General features: G+C 36.2%; 1 gene segment (V, D, J or C); it reads left to right on the top strand.

The window, feature by feature from the left end:
• Nucleotides 1-19,809, top strand: part of LOC127504263 (immunoglobulin lambda constant 7-like) — a gene marked incomplete at its 5' end in the record, with an annotated part of 338,360 nt that overhangs the window by 247,482 nt on the left and 71,069 nt on the right. The window contains 1 exon segment of the C gene segment in view: nt 18,801-18,835. Within this exon segment, the coding sequence occupies nt 18,801-18,835 (35 nt within the window).

Raw genomic sequence — 19,809 nt, forward strand, 5'->3', positions numbered from 1 at the left:
TTAACCTTGATCCATCCTGTGTGCTTGAATTGAGCTGTATGTAGATATAAAGCTCTGCGCTATGGCAAACTGGATTAAAGTGTATACTAGATTAAGTGAGATGAAATGTTAAATTTTAGATTGTTGGCAAAAACTGAGTTGTTGCATAGTTGAAGTAATTTAAATATTTTAAATGTGAAATATTTTTAATTAAATATAGTCAGTGAAACATTTTTCAATGTTTATTAAACTTTGTTAAACACCTTTGCTGAAGCATTGTCTGTTTTCTTGCAGTTTTTTAGTCTTAAAATGTCTTAAATTTTACAATATTGCTGCTTTCTGTCTAAACAAAAGGAAACTTATACTTAAATGGTTCCTGCAATAATGTGTTAAATTACCCATATATAAATATTCATTTAAAATATAAAAAAATAAATGTCATAAAAACTATTAAATTAAACTTTCTCATGCATGTCAACACATTGTTACAACACTAATTTTGTTTTAAAGGAAATTATAAGCAAACTGTTTGTGTTTCTTGAAAATTATTGCTTCAATTAATTTTTTACCAGATAGAACCTTATAATTCCAAGCGAAAAGTGTTTTTTTTTTTTTTTTTTTTTTTTAGAATTAAAAGGTTCTATCTGCATTTGACCCGTTCCAAAAATCCCCATTTACAAATTTGAGAGGATTTTGATATTGTACATTTAGAATACATTTACTGTCCCTGTCATTTTCATGTTTGAAAGAAACTTGTTCCCCATATAGTTTTTGCTATATGGAATGCAAAAACTTTGAAGCTCAATATCTCAAAACCGCTCAGAACGCAGACAGAACCTTATAATTCCAAGGGGATAAAGTGTCCATGGCCACCTTGTTATCGTTCTCTTAAAGGGTTAGTTCACCCAAAAATGAAAATTCTGTCATTAATTACTCACCCTCGTGCCGTTTTACACCCGTAAGATCTTCGTTGATCTTCGGAACACAAATTAAGACATTTTTGTTTAAATCCGATGGCTCCGTGAGGCCTACATAGGGAGCAATGACATTTCCTCTCTCAAGATCCATAAAGGTACTAAAAACATATTAAATCAGTTCATGTGAGTACAGTGGTTCAATATTAATATTATAAAGCGAAGAGAATATTTTTGGTGCGCCAAAAAAAAAAAACCGACTTATTTAGTGATGGCCGATTTCAAAACACTGCTTCAGGAAGATTCGGAGCGTAATGAATCAGCGTGTCGAATCATGATTCAGATCGCGTGTCAAACCGCCAAACTGCTGAAATCACGTGACTTTGGCGCTCCGAACTGCGGATTCGACACGCTGATTCATTGTGCTCCGAATCTTCATGAAGCAGTGTTTTGAAATCGGCCATCACTATATAAGTCGTTATTTTGTTTTTTTTGGTGCACCAAAAATATTCATGAACTCACATGAACTGATTTAAATATGGTTTCAGTACCTTTATGGATCTTGAGAGAGGAAATGTCATTGCTGGCTATGGAGGCCTCATGGAGCCATCGGATTTAAACAAAAATATCTCAATTTGCGTTCCGAAGATTAACGAAGGTCTTACGGGTGTGGAACAACATGAGCGCGAGTAATAAATGACGTTATTTTCATTTTTGGGTGAACTAACCCTTTAAGGACAGTGAGGATCATCATAAACTTTATCCCCTTGTTGAGCTGAAGGGATGGAGACGGAAGCCGTTGCCTTCCCGCTGCAGAGTATATCTTCTGTGAAGGAACTGACAAAATCTTCCGCCTTTTGAGGAGAGTCGAACATCATCTGCTCACCTTTGTGCCGTAGTTTAATTGCCGCCGGATAGATGAGGAAGGCCTGGAGACCGAGTGCGTTGATCTTCTTCAAGACTGGATTAAAGCTCTTTCTCTTGGTAGTTGAGGCTGGACTAAAGTCGGGAAAAAATAGTGGCGTGACATTGTCCTGTGTATATTTTACCGGATACGCCTGCCGAGCACCCTTCAGGACCACCGACCTGTCATGCATCTTAGTACACGGAAGATGAGAGTACGCAGCCGATCAGAGTTTTTCCTTCAGTCATACACGTGATGGGCCCGGTCAATCTCGATGTCACGGCCTTTCAGTGAAGAGATCCACTTGGAAAGATGAGCTCTGAGGAAGCCCGCTGCATCAGAGCCCTCCGCCCCCTCAGGCAGAGCCACCAGTCGTACGTTATTTCTCCTGCTCCTGTCTTCAATGTCCGTCATTTTTGGTGAGTTGGTGAGTTTGTGACTGTCCTCCTATCCTCACGTGCAGCAGCCTGAACAGACTCGACCCGGTCACGTGTCTATCACTTCTCTTACTGTCGAAGCCACAACTGAATAGAGAGTACTTTGTTGCTCTTTGAGCATTAGCTTGATACCGTTAGCAATAGCAGTGTCGAGATCCTCTCTGGAGATGGTGAAATCTTTGAATTTTTTCTTTATTGGCGATTGTTCAATCTCTCTTTTTCGATTGTCCTTGACTGCTGGTGTACTCATAGTGGGCTAGAAAAAGAGTGGTTCAGAATTTACTGACAGGATTATACATTATCTGACAAAGTGAGACAAGCGAAGGACTGTGAGTGCATTGCTGCCGAAGGGTCACGTGATCTCCAGGTGCTGTTTATTTCATCCTGCCACATTTAATCAGTTTCACATGATCAAGAGTGCAGTTATACTGAATATCAGCACGGCTGTGATTCTACCATAGACATGAAGAGCAGCACGACTGTGAATGTCATATTACTTTTATATAACACTTCTATAAGCAAGAACTTTCTAACTTACCTTTCAGACTAAATCTGATCAGTTAGTATGCATATTTTTCCACAACCACTGGAGAAAGAAACCGCTTCTTTCAATCCTGGAGTGAGAGAAAACACATTAAAAACAACTGCTATTTCTGCTTCACTCCACATCGCTCTCATACTGTGATCTGAAACACAAACAATAAAACATCCCAGTGCTGCCATAATTCATATGAGTACTAACGGTTATTTCGGTAACACTTTACTATAAGGTTCATTAGTTAAACATTAGTTAATGTATTAACTAACATGAACTGACCATGAGCAATACATCTGTTACTGTATTTACTAATCTTCGTTAACATTAGTTAATGAAAATACAGTTGTTCATAGTTTGTTCATGTTAGTTCACAGTGCATTAATTAATGTTAACAAGATTTTAATAATGTATTAGTAAATGTTGAAATTAACATTAACAAAGATTAATAAATGCTGTATAAGTGCAGTTCATTATTAGTTCATGTTAATTGATGTAGTTAACTAATGTTAACTAATGAACCTTATTGTAAAGTGTTACTGTTATTTCATAAAAAAATAAATGACTACATATAAATGTATATTCACTTTATTAATTAATTTTAAAAGTCTTTAGAAACTTTGCTAAACATTACCATTGTGTTGTTTGTGATCCTCCATCAGCAGCTGCAGTATCTCTCAGCTGTATCAGTGCATCACTGTGACGTCTGACTGACCGAGGTTTTTGTACCACTCTTTATCACTGTGTGAACACATATTTACTGTTGATATAGTGTTCACTCTGACAGTAATAATCTCCTGTATCTTCAGTCTGGACTCCACTGATGGTCAGAGTGAAATCTCGTCCAGTATTTGCTGTTCCACTGCCACTGAATCTAGATGGAGTTCCTGACTGGAGGCTGTTGATCCAATAAATCAGGAGTTTAGGAGCTTCTCCAGGTTTCTGCTGATACCAGGCTAAACGATCATCGTATATTCCTACATCTATATGACACTCTATTGTAGCTGTTTGACCCTGTTGGACAGTTTTAACTTCAGGTTGAGTCAGAGTCACTCCTCTGGATTCTGAAGAAGAGAAAAGAAAAACAATTAGTGTTTAAAACTACTACCATCATATACTTTTACAAGAACACCAAAACCAGAGTCAGTTTTTACCAGCCTTACCCTGAATAAACAGTGTGAGAGTCCAGATGAAGAAGGTGATTGTGTTCATTGTTGTTCTTTTGTCTTGTGTGATGATGAAGATTGTGTTCTGTTCTGCTCTCAGTCATGAAGTGTTAAACTCACAGCACTATAAACACTCTCAGAGCACTGAAGCATGTGTGACAATGCAAAGAAGTGGGCAGGATTTACAACAGACAAACTAATATACACTAGAGTCACACTATGATCATTTACATTCTGACTAATGTTATTTTTAGTTAGTTTAGTAGGTTTTTTTATTTATTTATTTTTTATTTATTTATTTTTTTTATTCTGACCACTGAGACACTGAGGATCAGTGTTGTGGGTAACATTAGTAATCAGATTACTTTTTTCAAGTAGCTAGTAAAGTAACGCATTACTTTTAAATTTACAACAAAATTTATTTAATTTTTTCAAACAAGTTACTCAAGTTACTTGTTTGAGAGAAATAAAGTGCAGAGGTGTTGTGTGTGAATGATGGTTATTGTATAGACTAAATGTGAATATGCATTTACTCATCTCACTTACACAAAATCAGAGTCAGTATTCCTCAAAATGAATAAAAACAGTGAAATGCAATCTTGAAATGTATTTATTTTTAAGTTTTATTGCTGAAGTAAGAGTGTTGAACTTTCTTCTCCTGCATCCTATTCTTCTGCAATCCAGAATGGCAGCACAGCCTAAAGGTTTGTTTGAGCTGCGCCCTCTACTGTACAGCTGGGAATTTGCATTTCCTTCAGTCTGAGGCTTATTCATTTCACTTTTGGTGTGAAATGAAACTTTTTTGTTGTTATTAAAAACAAGCAAACCCAGCCCAGGTGAGAAAAAGTAACACAAAACTAATGTAATGCATTACTTTCCACAATTAGTTACTTTTTTAGGGAGTAACGCAATATTGCAATGCTGAGGATGTGCAGATGAACATCCATCTCTGTGTCCACATTCAGTCATGTGACCAGTTTGACTCCGGCTTTAATAACACAGCTGTGATTGGTTTATTTATCATCAGCACTGAGAAATTTATGAGGAATCATGTGACCAGGTCTCTGCTACATAATGTGAAATTTACATACATACTATTTACTATATCAGAATAATATTGTGACGAGCAGGGCGGGGCGAGAGCCGTGAGAGAACAGCACCAGGCCACTGGAGTGATTGCTAAGGAGCGTCACCTGTGCACTGCACTGCACCGATCTCGTATCTCTCATGGAGGAGCTCCGGAAGCATAAATGGAGGAGCGACGACAGTGAAGGATGAGAGAGGACCAGGCCTGGACTTTATGTTATGTTTTTATTATGTTTTACTTTCATTTTGTATTTGTTTATTTTGTATTAAAGTAATGTTGAACATTTGCCGGTTCCCGCCCTCCTTCTTCCTACAACAATGAACTGTGTTACAAATATCTATGAACTTTAAGGGAGTTAACTAGTTAGCTGAGGTTCGGGAGCGGGGCCACACCTCAACCAATCACCTGACTTCTCAAATCCTACAGTACTGTTTGTCTTGTTCTCTTGAACCCTCCCTTCCCCTCCCTCTCTCTTATCCATTCAACCATCCTTATCATCCCCTCTTCTCTTCCTTTCCAGGTTGTATCGGGGGTCCTAATCACTCAGATCAACCTGACTATCATCCCTTTCTTTCCCCTTCATCCTCTCCCTATTCATCCCTAACTTTCTTCAGTAAATAATTCTCCAACATTCATGGATGTGGTGTGGTCCTTGATCGTGAAATGTCCTTTAAATCGAAAAGGTAAAATATGAGAATCATTATAACTTTGGTCATCTTTACTGACATGTTTTAATTCAATGTTTAAAACAGGATGTTTAAAAAACAATACATCACTATTAAATGTAAATTAGCAGCTTTATTGTAAATAATAATAATAATAATAATAATAATAATTATAGCTCTTCTGGGCAGTGGATCAGTATGACTTTGTCATCATGCTGTGTGCCGGAGATCTCCAGTGCTTCTGGCACTTTGCTCACTATGGTGAGAGCTTCTACTTACACTTCATGGTAAGACATTGTTCTGCATTTAAATATTAGTATGAACTTGAATGGTTTGAATGTTTCAGCTCAGTATGTGTGTGTTCAGGTCCAGCTGGTGACTGTATGGCCCTTGATAGACATCTGTCTGTGATTGTTAATGCTCCGAGCGGATTAATAATCGGCACAGCTGACGATGAAAGTGGTCAGATTGTGTTCAGTGTTGAGGAGACTGGTGAGTCTCACCTTGATACGTGTTTTAGTACATCTGCTGCCCACGTTATGAACAGAAAAATCATCTGTTTCTAGAATTCAGAGGATTTCATGTGGACCATGCAGTGAATCCCAGACAGAGAATAATTCACACAGAAATGAAAAATTAATGTTGTTTATAAAAAATAATGTTGGTAATGTGTGTTTTCTTTTTCATGAAACATTAAAGGAAAAAATTGTACAAAATTAATTAATATCAAAATACCATATTAAAAGTCACACTTTCAAACTCCAAAAATTACAAACAAAAAAAAGTTGAATGAATGAATTAATTAATTAATGAATGAATGATCATGTGTATCTCAGCAGGTTTTTATCAGATGTGCTTCATTAATTTCCACAGTCGCTTTCGGATCATGCAGGTTTTCCTGAACTTTGGTGTGTATTACGAGGGACAAGAGAAAAAAAAGGAAGAAGAGGATATGAAACAGATAAACAGTTCATTGTCCTTTATTGGGGTAAAAAACAACTGCATCTAGCAGAAACAAACACATCCTTACTGTAACGTGGGCGACAAACCCCGCTGTTAACAAACACTAAACCTGCGACTGCTTCATCTCCATTTATAACCTGATCTCCAGTAATTATTTGAGTCAGACACGACTGTTTCTTCAACATCAGACTTTTTAAAATGTGAAATGGGTTTATTTATTTATTGTTCCTTTTAGTAATAACTAGGTCTTATCTGAACTTTCCCAGTGTATCTCCAGAAACAAGAGAAGCAGTGGATTCCAGTAACATGAAGCTCCTGTGAGGACGCTGAACATCTGCTGATGGAGCTGCTCTATTCTGAGAGGAACAGAATCACCTGATGATCAAATATGAGTTTCACTGTCCACACTTTATTCTCTGAAATGAGTCAGAAGAGTTGGACTAATGGAGAGATGAGGTTTGTTCATGTTCATCAGTTTATAATGAAACACTGTCAGTGTCTAAAGCCTCTGGACTGCTGAGATCGTCCTTGACTCGGTTAGAGAGTAAGAGCTCCAAGAGTTCAATCCACAAAACTATTAATGATACGCTGGATTCAGAAAACAGGTCACGTCTGTGAGCAGTTGTGTTTGTATGAATGAATGAGGGTGAGTGTGGTCTGAAACAATGACAAATTATGCAAATTAGACACAAATATGAACAATCCTTCTGTTAAACTGTTACAGATATTAAACATTTCCCATCATAAACATAAATTAATCAACCATCATGTGAACTTCACTGACACTTCCACAAATATCATGTAGTGTGACAAAGTAATCTTAATCTGAAATCACATACTCTCTTCAGTAGGCACTTACTTTGATCAAGTAATTACTTCACGATCGCTAAAAAAGTATGTTCTGTATAGTATGAGTGTGTATGAATGTAATCTGGACATCAGATGGAGCAATGATATTATGTAGCGCCTCTCAAAAATGTCTCCATGGTTGCAAGGCAGCTCCCTGTGCAAGCAGGGGGTCACAGGCACTGTGTAATATCATTGCACCTGCTGCAGCCATGGTACGGCAGCAAAGTTCCTTGATCATTAAGCCAGAATGAGAGTATAGTTCCTAGTCATATCGGCCTAGAAAATTGCCACTTTTAATTTTCCGTCGGTCTTAGTACACGATGTAACTACAGAAGAGTCAAGTTTTAAATAGGAAAAATATTGAAACTCTTTAGTCATTTTTTAACGAGATGCTAACGGTCTAATCAGATTCAATGAACTATGCTAAGCTATGCTAAAAGTGGTACCGCCCGACCCGGAGATCGGCTGAATGGATTCCAAAACGGTAAAACTCAACTGTTTAACTCTAGGGGAGTTGGAAAATGAGCCTATTTTCAAAAAAAAGTGGAGTGTTCCTTCAAAGGAAAGGTGTATAAAATTCAGTTATGTTAAAGACGTGACCCTCTAGTGGTGAAGTATGGGAGTCCAATTAAAGGGATTGACTTTCCAACAGTAAATAATACAGATAATATTGTAGTGTAAAGTTTTGCAGGGACGAGCACCACTCACATTTTCTCCAGATTTTAGTCCAGTTTAGTAAAGAATATAAGATTATATGTTACATGTTTACTTAATACATCATAATAAATAAATAAAGTCTCTGAAAGGTTTGATTCACCATTGTGTTGTTTGTGATCCTCCATCAGCAGCTGCAGTATCTCTCAGCTGTATCAGTGCATCACTGTGACGTCTGACTGACCGAGGTTTTTGTACCACTCTTTATCACTGTGTCAACACAGCACTAGTAGGACAGTGTCTACTCTGACAGTAATAATCTCCTGTATCTTCAGTCTGGACTCCACTGATGGTCAGAGTGAAATCACTGCCAGATCCACTGCCACTGAATCTAGATGGAGTTCCAGTATAACGGCTTGTTGCTTCATATATGAGGAGTTTAGGAGCTTCTCCAGGTTTCTGTAAGTACCAGGACAGACAGGGTGGAGTACAGCCTGTTAAAGGAGTGCTGGCGCTGCATCTCATCACAACAGTTTCTCCTGGTGTGACTGTATGAACTACAGGAGTTTGAGTAACTGTGATCTGTCCACTGGAGCCTGGACAGATCACAGAGAAATGAATAGGATTTAAATTAAAAGTACATCAAGACAATAGAACATGATGTGTCGTATTAGAAATATATGTCATATTCATAAAATATAAAACTTTAGTATTTTTAGTTATAAGCAAGTCAGAGTTGCACTGTATACCTGATATACAGATCAATGTCCAGATGAAGAAGGTGATTTTGTTCATTGTTGTTCTTTTGTCTTGTGTGATGATGAAGATTGTGTTCTGTTCTGCTCTCAGTCATGAAGTGTTAAACTCACAGCACTATAAACACTCTCAGAGCACTGAAGCATGTGTGACAATGCAAAGTGACTCTCTCTATTTAAATCTTCATCCTGAAAACTGTAGATCAGTCACAAAAGACATTTCAAAGACAATTCCCAAAATAAACATTTCATTGCATGGTATTCCAAGGAGAAGCAGGTTTATAATTCATTGTCAATGTGTTTTCTCTCACCCAGCATTCATATGTGAAGTCTATGGACCCCCTAAAGGGAACATGGGACAAACAAATATGAGATGGAAGAAATAACAATACTTTTGCGTTACCCCGATGAATTTTGCGTTCCCTCACAAAACCTTCTGAGCTGTTTGCAGGCGAATGCAAAAGCATTGACTTATTTTTATTTTTTTCTCCCATCATATATTTTTTTTTCCCTTCACCATGTCCCTTTAGGGGCTCCAAAGAATTGACAAGCTTGAAATACAATGTTTCTAAAGTCTGATTTAACTTCTTGTTTCTCATTGATAGTCTGGTTAAAGGATTATAACAAAAAGACAAAAGTTATATCTGTTATATTTTAATAAAATTCAACCGCTGGGATATTAGGTGCCCAAAGTTGATGAAACACTCATAAATAAATGACAAAGAATAAGCATATTGTATCTTCTCTTCCCAAAGTCTTCAGAAGCGAATGACACCTGAAGCCAGACACATTCAATTTACAAATGGCCGAGCTGCTCTTATGTTAAAAACAAGGTGGATAAAGACTACAATGTTTGTCTCATTCATTTAGTGTCCAAACCTGCTCCTGAAGGGCCTGTAGAGTTCAGCTCCACGTCTACACTATCACTAGACTTGTGCTGGAGGGGCGACAGATAAGAAAGTGGGACTCTAATGGAGACAAAGTCCACTTTCTGCTCTGACAATTCCCCCATTCCTGAATTATGAGGGAAGTATGTTAATATCACCTCCATACTTAATGCACTGGATGAAGGTGACAGATAAGAGAGTGGGATGATAATGTCAACTCACCCTGCTGAAAAATCCAGCATAAACCAGCATGAATGCCATGTTGGTCCAGACTGGTTTAGTGCTGGTCTAACTGGTCAAGAAAAACTGTGCTGGTGTAGCTGGTCCACAGCAATCCCACTTCCCATGCTGGCCCTATCCACCTTATTCCTGAGTAGCCTACTGCATTTCAAGGTAACACTTTACATTAAGGTTCCCTTTGTAAAGGGTTTATAAAGGTGTTTGTTAATGAGTAATAAGTCATTTACAAATGCATTATAAATCATTAATAATGCAGTTATAACTGCATGAATAAAAAGGGCGACTTTAATGCAATACCTGCCGAATAGTGAGCCGTTTTTAACTCACATGTTATAAATACTTAATAAATGTATTTATTAACACTTATTTAACTCAAAACCAGATTTCTGGTTTATTTCATGATGCAGCAAAAATTGACTATCATAATTAGACTGAAGGGTGTTGTATTTGTGCTTTTCTTATTAATATCTCATGACTGCCACTTTTCTTACTATGTTGCTTACCAGAAGTTTCTGTATTACCCATGATACTCTCCAAAAAGGTCATGATGCCTATCCACAGCAGTGTATAAAAACTGATTTCTTGTTTTTTAAAGATGAAATTCCAACTTTATTTTGAAAATAAAACAAAAGATAATAACCATAACTTGATTAGATATTAATAATGAAAAATTTAATTCCAGTATTAGTTACCTGTGAACCTTAATGTAGGGTGGACACTTGTGAAACATTTATTCATGAGTTATAAACATTAATAACCTGTGAAAGTGAACCTTAATATAAAGTGGAAACCTGTGAACCATTTATTAATGAGTTATAAACGTTAATAACCTGTGAAAGTGAACCTTAATGTAAAGTGGAAACCTGTGAACCATTTATTAATGAGTTATAAACATTAATAACCTGTGAAAGTGAACCTTAATGTAAAGTGAACACACGTGAATCATGTATTTATTAAAGCACACACAGAAGATAATTTTTTTTCCTGGTGATATATTTTATTGTTGAAATATTAATAAGCAATTCATAATTATTCTTGATATCATGATAAAGGATACTGTAACTTTAGTATTTGGCCATTCATACAGTACCTGCGCACGACAGAAGCGGGAGCGCCGGAGCGGTAATTTGTTTAATATAACTACAAACTAACACAGCAATTACACATATAATATACAAACTAACACAGCGATTATAATATAAACACTTGAAAAACATAGTCTGCAATGTCACTTCAGTTAGCTTACCCATCAAATCAGTAACGTAAAACACAAAATTTCACTTCAGAGCATGTCGGAACAATACTGGTAACTGCGCCACTTCTTCTCATGAAAGTGGCAAGGCTTTATTGGATGCTCACTAGCGCCAACTCCTGTCACACGCCAGAACACGCATGCTTAGTGATGTGACCCTGAAAGAGTGATGTGACCTGAAAGACTATATAAAGTATAGCCTAATATATTGTTGTCACGGCTATTACTATAGCTTACTATAGTTTGTTCTCCTACATTTTTTAGTTCAGTTATCTTCATAATAAAAAAAATGCTGCATCTAATTCCTGCTTCCTCACTGCTCTTTCCAACCAAATGTGACAATAATTGTATAATAAGCAATGTATTCTTCTTCTTCTTCTTCTTCTTATAATAATAATAATAATAATAATAAGTAGTTGTAGTAGTAGGCTATATACTTTATTATACTCTTTCAGGTTCTCATCACTATGCGTGTCAATTCTGGCGTGTGACAGGAGTTGGCCAACATGCTTTGAAGTGAAAATTTGTGTTTACTGATTTGATGGGTAAGCTAACTGAGGTGAAATCGCAGACTATGTTTTTCTAGTGTTTATATTATATGTGTAATCGCTGTGTTATAACCGCTCCGGCGCTCCCGCACAGGTACTGCAAGTGCGGATGGCCAAAGCCAAATATCCTCAAGTTATGGTGGCCTTTATCATGATATCAAAAATAATTATTGAATGCATATTAATATGCTAATGTTCTGTAATGGTGCATTTGGTCATTGATTTAATGATTTACACAACTGTTAAATAAAATAATGCATATTTAGGTGCCTTTATTCAGCTTGTATCAAATATGTTTGGCTTATAGGCTTCTCTGAATGCATTAATTTGAGTTTACTTGCATAAGCCACTTTTCATGAGAAGTCATGCTCTGTAATTTTGTGCTGTAAAAGAAAAGTTTAAACTTTTTTGTTTCAAGTTTAAAGTTGTGTTTACTAATACATGCATCAAAAATAAAATATTTCATCAGACAAAAATACTATCTTCTGTGTGTACATTAATAATTAATAAATTCATGATTCACATGTGTTCACTTTACATTAAGATTCACTTTCACAGGTTATTCATTTTTGAAACTTATTAATAAATGGTTCACAGGTCTCCACTTTACATTAAGGCTCACTTTCACAGGTTATTAATGTTTATAACTCATGAATAAATGTTTCACAAGTGTCCACCCTACATTAAGGTTCACAGGTAACTAATACTGGAATTACATTTCTCATTATTATTATCTAATCAAGTTATGGTTATTATCTTTTGTTTTATTTTCAAAATAAAGTTGGAATTTCATCTTTAAAAAACAAGAAATCAGTTTTTATACACTGCTGTGGATAGGCATCATGACCTTTTTGGAGAGTATCATGGGTAATACAGAAACTTCTGGTAAGCAACATAGTAAGAAAAGTGGCAGTCATGAGATATTAATAAGAAAAGCACAAATACAACACCCTTCAGTCTAATTATGATAGTCAATTTTTGCTGCATCATGACATAAACCAGAAATCTGGTTTTGAGTTAAATAAGTGTTAATAAATACATTTATTAAGCATTTATAACATGTGAGTTAAAAACGTCTCACTATTTGGCAGGTATTGCATTAAAGTCGCCCTTTTTATTCATGCAGTTATAACTGCATTATTAATGATTTATAATGCATTTGTAAATGACTTACTACTCATTAACAAACACCTTTATAAACCCTTTACAAAGGGAACCTTAATGTAAAGTGTTACCCATTTCAAATTATGGGTTGCACTTCCGGTTTGGGGAACTTCATTTTAAAAAGACTGAAACGAATCGTTTCAAATCATAAGGTTGCCCTACAAATAAAGCTGATCCGTCACTTTGACTGAATGAGCTGTCAATTTTTCTTTCATGTTTTATATTCAGACATCATGAGAATAACGTAACGCTTGGTATTTTAACGTAACATGTTATAACGAATATCTATGACAAGAGCTCTTTTCAGTCGCTGCTTTCTATCCTCGTGATTATTTTCTTTTGTCCCTTTGCATGCCGCTGTAATAGTATGAAAAAGGACAACATATACTGCACATTTGTGGTCTGTTCTCCCGATATAATGTACGATATATCCCATTAATTCACTGGAATGAACAAAGAATCTTTCATTTTTCTCCTCAAAGCCTCACGTCTCTTTCCAGGTTTGTTTTCACAGGTAAATACAATTTATTATCTGTAAAAATGATGGAAATCACTTTGAAATAGTATCACGCAATGCTGAAGTTCATGGACATTTTTATTAAGGCAACGTATATTACATAATACAGATATATATCACTAAAGTTATATTAAACCCGTCCGTTATTGCTGTGGAAATTATTGCTGTGGAATCTTACTGATATAAATTTATAATTAAACTTTATTTGGAGTATTTATTTCTTGCACAATGCACATTTCTTAAAGGGGTGGTTGATTATGATTTGACTTTTTTAACTTTAGTTAGTGTGTAATGTTGCTGTTTGAGCATAAACAACATCTGCAAAGTTACGATGCTCAAAGTTCAAAGCAAAGGGAGATATTTTCTTTTAAAGAATTCTGTTTAAGGACTACAACAAACGGCTGGTAGGGACTACAACAAGCTTCTTCCTGGATTGGTGACATCACTAACCCTACAATTTACATAAACCCCGCCCCTGAGAACACACAACAAAGGGGGCGAGGCCATGTTATTGTAATACAGTACATAACACAAATGAAATAGCATGTCATAAAAGCAAGGTGATAACATGACAAGGGTAACACTTTAGAAATTGCTCTGAATTCATTGAAGAACAAGACCAGGGATAAATGCTTTCTAGCCAAAAATGTGAAGAAACTGAAGAGAGCAGAGGTTAACTTTTGCCCTGCTAATCCAACCGGAGAAACAGATGAAAGCCTTGAAAAATGATGTGAGCTACTGACTGATTTCGGATCAGTAGTAAAAGAAAAGTTGTCTAAAACGTTCGCCTACACAAGGAGAAATGTGGTACAGAACAGTCCAGTTTTTTGAGGACTGCACTCTTTCAGATTGAAGAGGTAAGGTCATATTTACTCTTCTCTCATTTGCTCTTCATTTGTGCTACAGTTGATGCTCTCCTCATCATGTGTTATAGGGATACTCCACACAAAAAGGAAAATTCTCGCATTTACTCACTCATGTCATCCCATATGTAAATGTCTTTCTTTCTTCAGAGGAACACAAACATTTTTAAAGAAATAACTCCTCTCTGTGAGTCCATATAATGCAAGTGGATGGGACCTCTAGAGTTGATAAAGGTCATTTCTGTTGAAAAGGTAGAAACTACTGCTACAACCACACAAAACAAACACAATGGTAATTCCCAGTTAATGAATCAATGTCTTTTGAAGCTAAATCAACTGGGGATCTATAGATTTCCATCATGTTTTTGTGTGGTTGTAGAAGTGTTTCTACCTTTTCTGATAGATGTGGAGGGGGCGGGTTTTAATTGTGCTCTTGTTTGGTGGAATATAAAAGCGTCAGTATTGACATTATGCAGAAGTGCGTCTGCCAAGCGTCAGTGACGGAGTTACAGGATTTCCGGCGCACCGTGTGAATGTCCGAGAGGTAGGAGTATTCAGCCGTGATGTGGGCTGTTTGTTTGTGCCATGCAGGGTTACATTATTTCATTGTAGTGTGGATTGAGGAGCATTTGTGGGATGCTTTTAGTGATGGCTGTTTCCATGGAAATGCATTCTATCTACCATGGAGTTCCCTGTGTTATGGGAGTCGCCATTTGACAGACATTTCTACTATGGGTTTGGTTGCTTATTAGTGACCTAGCTAGTGACGCTTACTCTTGGAGTGTGTTGTATTTACACAGTTAATGTGTGAGCCAATGCAAGAGACGTTGCAGCGGTCTTTGGTTTCCCTTTAAACTGCTGCTTGGATGTCTGCCGTTCATGTTTGCTTCACCATAGATGACTGCTTGGACATCGAACTGTGTTCTCGTGGCCGTTATATTGTTTCTGGGATCAATCTTTGGAGCTGTGTGAGATCAGCCTGTGTGATTGTGCTGCTGGACCGGACCATCAGATCAGCACTATTAGTTTGACCGCTGTTGTTCATGTGATATCGCACTGTGTTTACTCGTTAATCCTAACCGATGTCTTCCAGCATGCGACACTTGTGGGATCAGCCGGGTCATTAGTCTGGCCTGCTGCCTGGTGCTTTACTCCTAATTTTGAAGTGTCGTATGTATCAACTCAAATCAAAGTCTTGAGGGGGTGTACAACGGGCAGTTATCCGCCAGTGAGTTTTTTTTTTCTCTCTTATTCTTTTGGGATTGATTTGTTTTTGCTTGTTCTAACTGTATTGTGATTTAAATGCTTTGTTAATTTGTGTTCTTTTTTGTATTTAATTATTTTGAATTTGCTTGTGGTTCATTTAGTTTGTAAACCAGGTTGCTCCTGCCGTCGGACGCAGCGCCCCATTGACTGCATAGAACAGGTTCGGTTGTTGTTGTGTTTTTGTTTGCTTTTTGGAGGCACATGTCGAGCTGATTAAAGGCTTTTACAGATATATGTACAAATATTGTGTAAAGTGTGTGTTTGTTTGTGTTTTACTTTGTGTTTAATTTCCCCTTCAGAATTGGAGGGCCAGCGCTGTTGGAGGATCCAATGCCCTGTTCGCCTTGACACGTTCAAGACCTGATTAATCTTTGTGGGTCTAAATGCAGTGAATTTTGGCCTTCACTCTGTAACTGAAGGTATTTTCACATGTAACGTGTCAGTCATGGTCTCATCTGGAAAGAGATTGACGGATCTGAGCGGACGCTCTCAATGTCTTGATGGTGCCTGGGAGTTTCAATGTTTACACATTTAGGGGAAATAAACCTATGAATGGCATACTAAGAGTAGTCAATGAACAATAAACTGGGTTAAGAGAATGTATTTAAATCTTATATATTACATTTACCTTTAAAGTCTTTAGAAACTTTGCTAAACATTGTCATTGTGTTGTTTGTGATCCTCCATCAGCAGCTGCAGTATCTCTCAGCTGTATCAGTGCATCACTGTGACATCTGACTGACCGAGGTTTTTGTACCACTCTTTATCACTGTGTGAACACATATTTACTGTTGATGCTGTGTCTACTCTGACAGTAATAATCTCCTGTATCTTCAGTCTGGACTCCACTGATGGTCAGAGTAAAATCACTGCCATAGTTAGATCCACTGCCACTGAATCTAGATGGAGTTCCTGACTGAAGGCTTCTTATGTAATAAATGAGGAGTTTAGGAGCTTCTCCAGGTTTCTGTTGATACCAAGACACACAGTCACTACAGCCAGAAATTGGCTGGCTGGTTTTACAGCTGATTGTAACAGTTTCTCCTTGTTTGATGGATTTTATTGTTGGATTCTGAGTCACTGTCACTTGTCCCCAGCTCTCTGAAATTAACATATTTTAGTCAATAATGGTTATTGGACTGTAAATGAGATGTGGTTTTTTATTTTTCAAGATATTTATAGAAGATATTTACCCTGAATGCAGAGAGTGAGAGTCCAGATGAAGAAGGTGATTTTGTTCATTGTTGTTCTTTTGTCTTGTGTGATGATGAAGATTGTGTTCTGTTCTGCTCTCAGTCATGAAGTGTTAAACTCACAGCACTATAAACACTCTCAGAGCACTGAAGCATGTGTGACAATGCAAAGAAGTGGGCAGGATTTACGACAGTGTGTGCTGCTAACAAACTAACAAACTCTCTACATATAAGATTTGGTATTTCAGTGGTCTACTTTAGACATTCTACTGACTGTAAGTAACTTTACAACTACATGTCAACTTATTCTACTTACCCGAACCCAAACCTAACAGTCTACTACAGTCTACTAATACACTAATGAGAGTTAGTTGACATGTAGTTGACAAGTCACTTATAGTTAGTAAAATATCAAAAGTGACCCTCGAAATAAAGTGCAACCTAAGATTTTACAGATTATGTCGTTTGTAATAATTGTAAATATTGATTATTGTAAATATTTTTTAATTTTAATTATAAAATGTTTTTTTATGTTTTGCAGACTGATAAGACACTAGTCTTTGACTTTATATGAACTTCTGTCAGTGTGGATGAAGCATTTTCAGCTTTCAGTGCCGCTGTACATACTTTAGCAAAAGAGTAGACAAGCTTTGGGACATACTATCACGTCATACAATTGCGTCTTTGCTCTCTGTCGCATCCTGTCACCATAAACTGGCCTGTCAATCATCTTACATCCTCCACATTTCATTTAGCTAATTTCCTACCGTATCGGAGAGAAATGCAGTAGCACGCTGATCTGCAGTCGCGGGTCTTTCATGTGGAGAACTCTCCTCATATTAATGCATAATGATGCATTTAAAAGTTAATGGCCAATCAGATCTTTATAAAAGTCCACATTGGTATTGCAGATGAAATATAACACGGATAACATTAAATAAATATTTTCTATCAGGTTGAACTGATTATTAGTCACTCAAACCTCTCAGCGTCGGTCGTGCATATCCACCATGTTTTGTAGTTTTTTAACACTTTTTACTCGTGTTTGTAGTTCTGAACTGAATCCTCATCCAAAGCGCAATGGGTTGTGGGCAATATTAGCCTTTGTAGTGTGCACGGATCCACACTTCCAAAATCTACCGGAAATAGTAGACCATCCGTGGACTTTTGGCATACCCTTTCCAACATACTATGCTTTGGGACACACTTATTTTAATCTCACATACTATTTAGGATGGATAGTATGGACATTGGGACGCAGGGAAAGTGAGCAGCATTCAGCTGGTCATGTGATCTCAAAATGGTGGCCAACTTAAGGAAGAAAAATAAAAGATTTTTTTAGGCCCCTAAAATGACTATAGTATCATGAAAGTCGATCATTTTAAACATATTTGTCAAACACAATAATTATTTCTTTGTGAGTACAGTAATGTACTACATCTTTAAAAACATGTTAACAATGAGAAAAAGTTGTACTGTATTTAGAGTAAACAACAACAACAACAACAACAACAACAAAAGATACATAATGGTGTTTTGATGAAGGTTGACATGTTCATCAGGACTCATAATCAGGTCATGTGACACTAGATTAAACAATGTGCTTATGAAATGTTCAGAATTATTGATTAATTTATTTGAAGCTGCAGGTTTTTCTGTGAATCATGATGATTGAGCTTCATATGAAGAACAGAAGATCATTATGAGAAACTCACAACATCATCCATGATAAAAGAGGTCAAAGGTCACCTCAGAGGTCACAGATCATCAGATATATTTCTATAAACAGTGTTATATCAGAAAGCATTTTGTCCAAACTGAATGTTTGAGTGTTAAGAAGATCTGAGTTTCTTCTAATATCAGTGTGTTGAAGTGTTGTTTCTCTCTCTCTGCTGGAGTTTGTGTTCACTCGAGTGGAATAGAGGTTTTTGTACGACCGTTTCATTAGATTGTATCACTGTGGTGCACATTCGGTGGAGGAACTAAACTGGTGCTCGGTAAGTCCTTTTAATTAACAATTTTAAAAAAAAAACAATACAATTTAGATTTCAGAGAGTGTTTTACAGTTGAAAAAAAACATTTTTTTTTTTAATAATAATATTGTGCTGAAACTTTACTTGAAGCATTTATGTATAATGTGTTATAAAGGTATCCATAAATAATGCCTTATATGCCTTTTCATAAATAATTGTAACCAAAATTAAAAGCCATTATATTGACAAATTCAATGTTACATCTGAAATTGGTTGTTTGCAATTTGTTTTACCCCATTATACTCTCTAAAGGTGTAACAGTGACTAGATGATATTATAATGTGTTATAACTGCTTAATGAATTATTCATGAGATCATACATGCAGTATAATGTGTATAATGATGCTTAATTAATGCATTAAAAATACTTGTATAATTCATTGTGTATGAAGGCTTTAAGTCTTACTGATATTGTTTTGTAATTATTAAATCTAAAACAATGATATTGTCATGTTTATTCATTCAGAAGAACAGCATTATTCCTTTCAAAAAAATCTAAATATTTTTCCATAATGTGTCTCACTGTGAGTTTAATCAGTTTATTACTAGATTATTTTTCCTTCATTTATTTCTACACTGTGTTCATATAGTTCATCTTTCATTGTAGATATCATGGGGGAAAAAAGAAATTTGGCATCAGATTGTAAATGTTGATATTTTCTGTAGTTCAGTCAATGAAACTGAATCTCTTTTGCTCATCTTGTACTTGTAATTCAATGTACAAAGTGTAATTTAATACAAACAAAATATATGTATATGATTCAGTTGTTTTAATTCTGTTTGAAATTGAGTTACATTTTGAGCTGAATATCTCAAGTAAAATTTAAGAACTTAATGTTCAGAGTTTAAAACTGCTGGAATTAAAGCAGTCAGTGTGTTACAATGTTTAGTTTAACTTCTGGGGTTTGATTTAAATGTATAGAGTGATTGTGTAGTTT

Source organism: Ctenopharyngodon idella, chromosome 2 (genome assembly GCF_019924925.1).
Source record: "Ctenopharyngodon idella isolate HZGC_01 chromosome 2, HZGC01, whole genome shotgun sequence".
Lineage (NCBI taxonomy): Eukaryota > Metazoa > Chordata > Actinopteri > Cypriniformes > Xenocyprididae > Ctenopharyngodon > Ctenopharyngodon idella.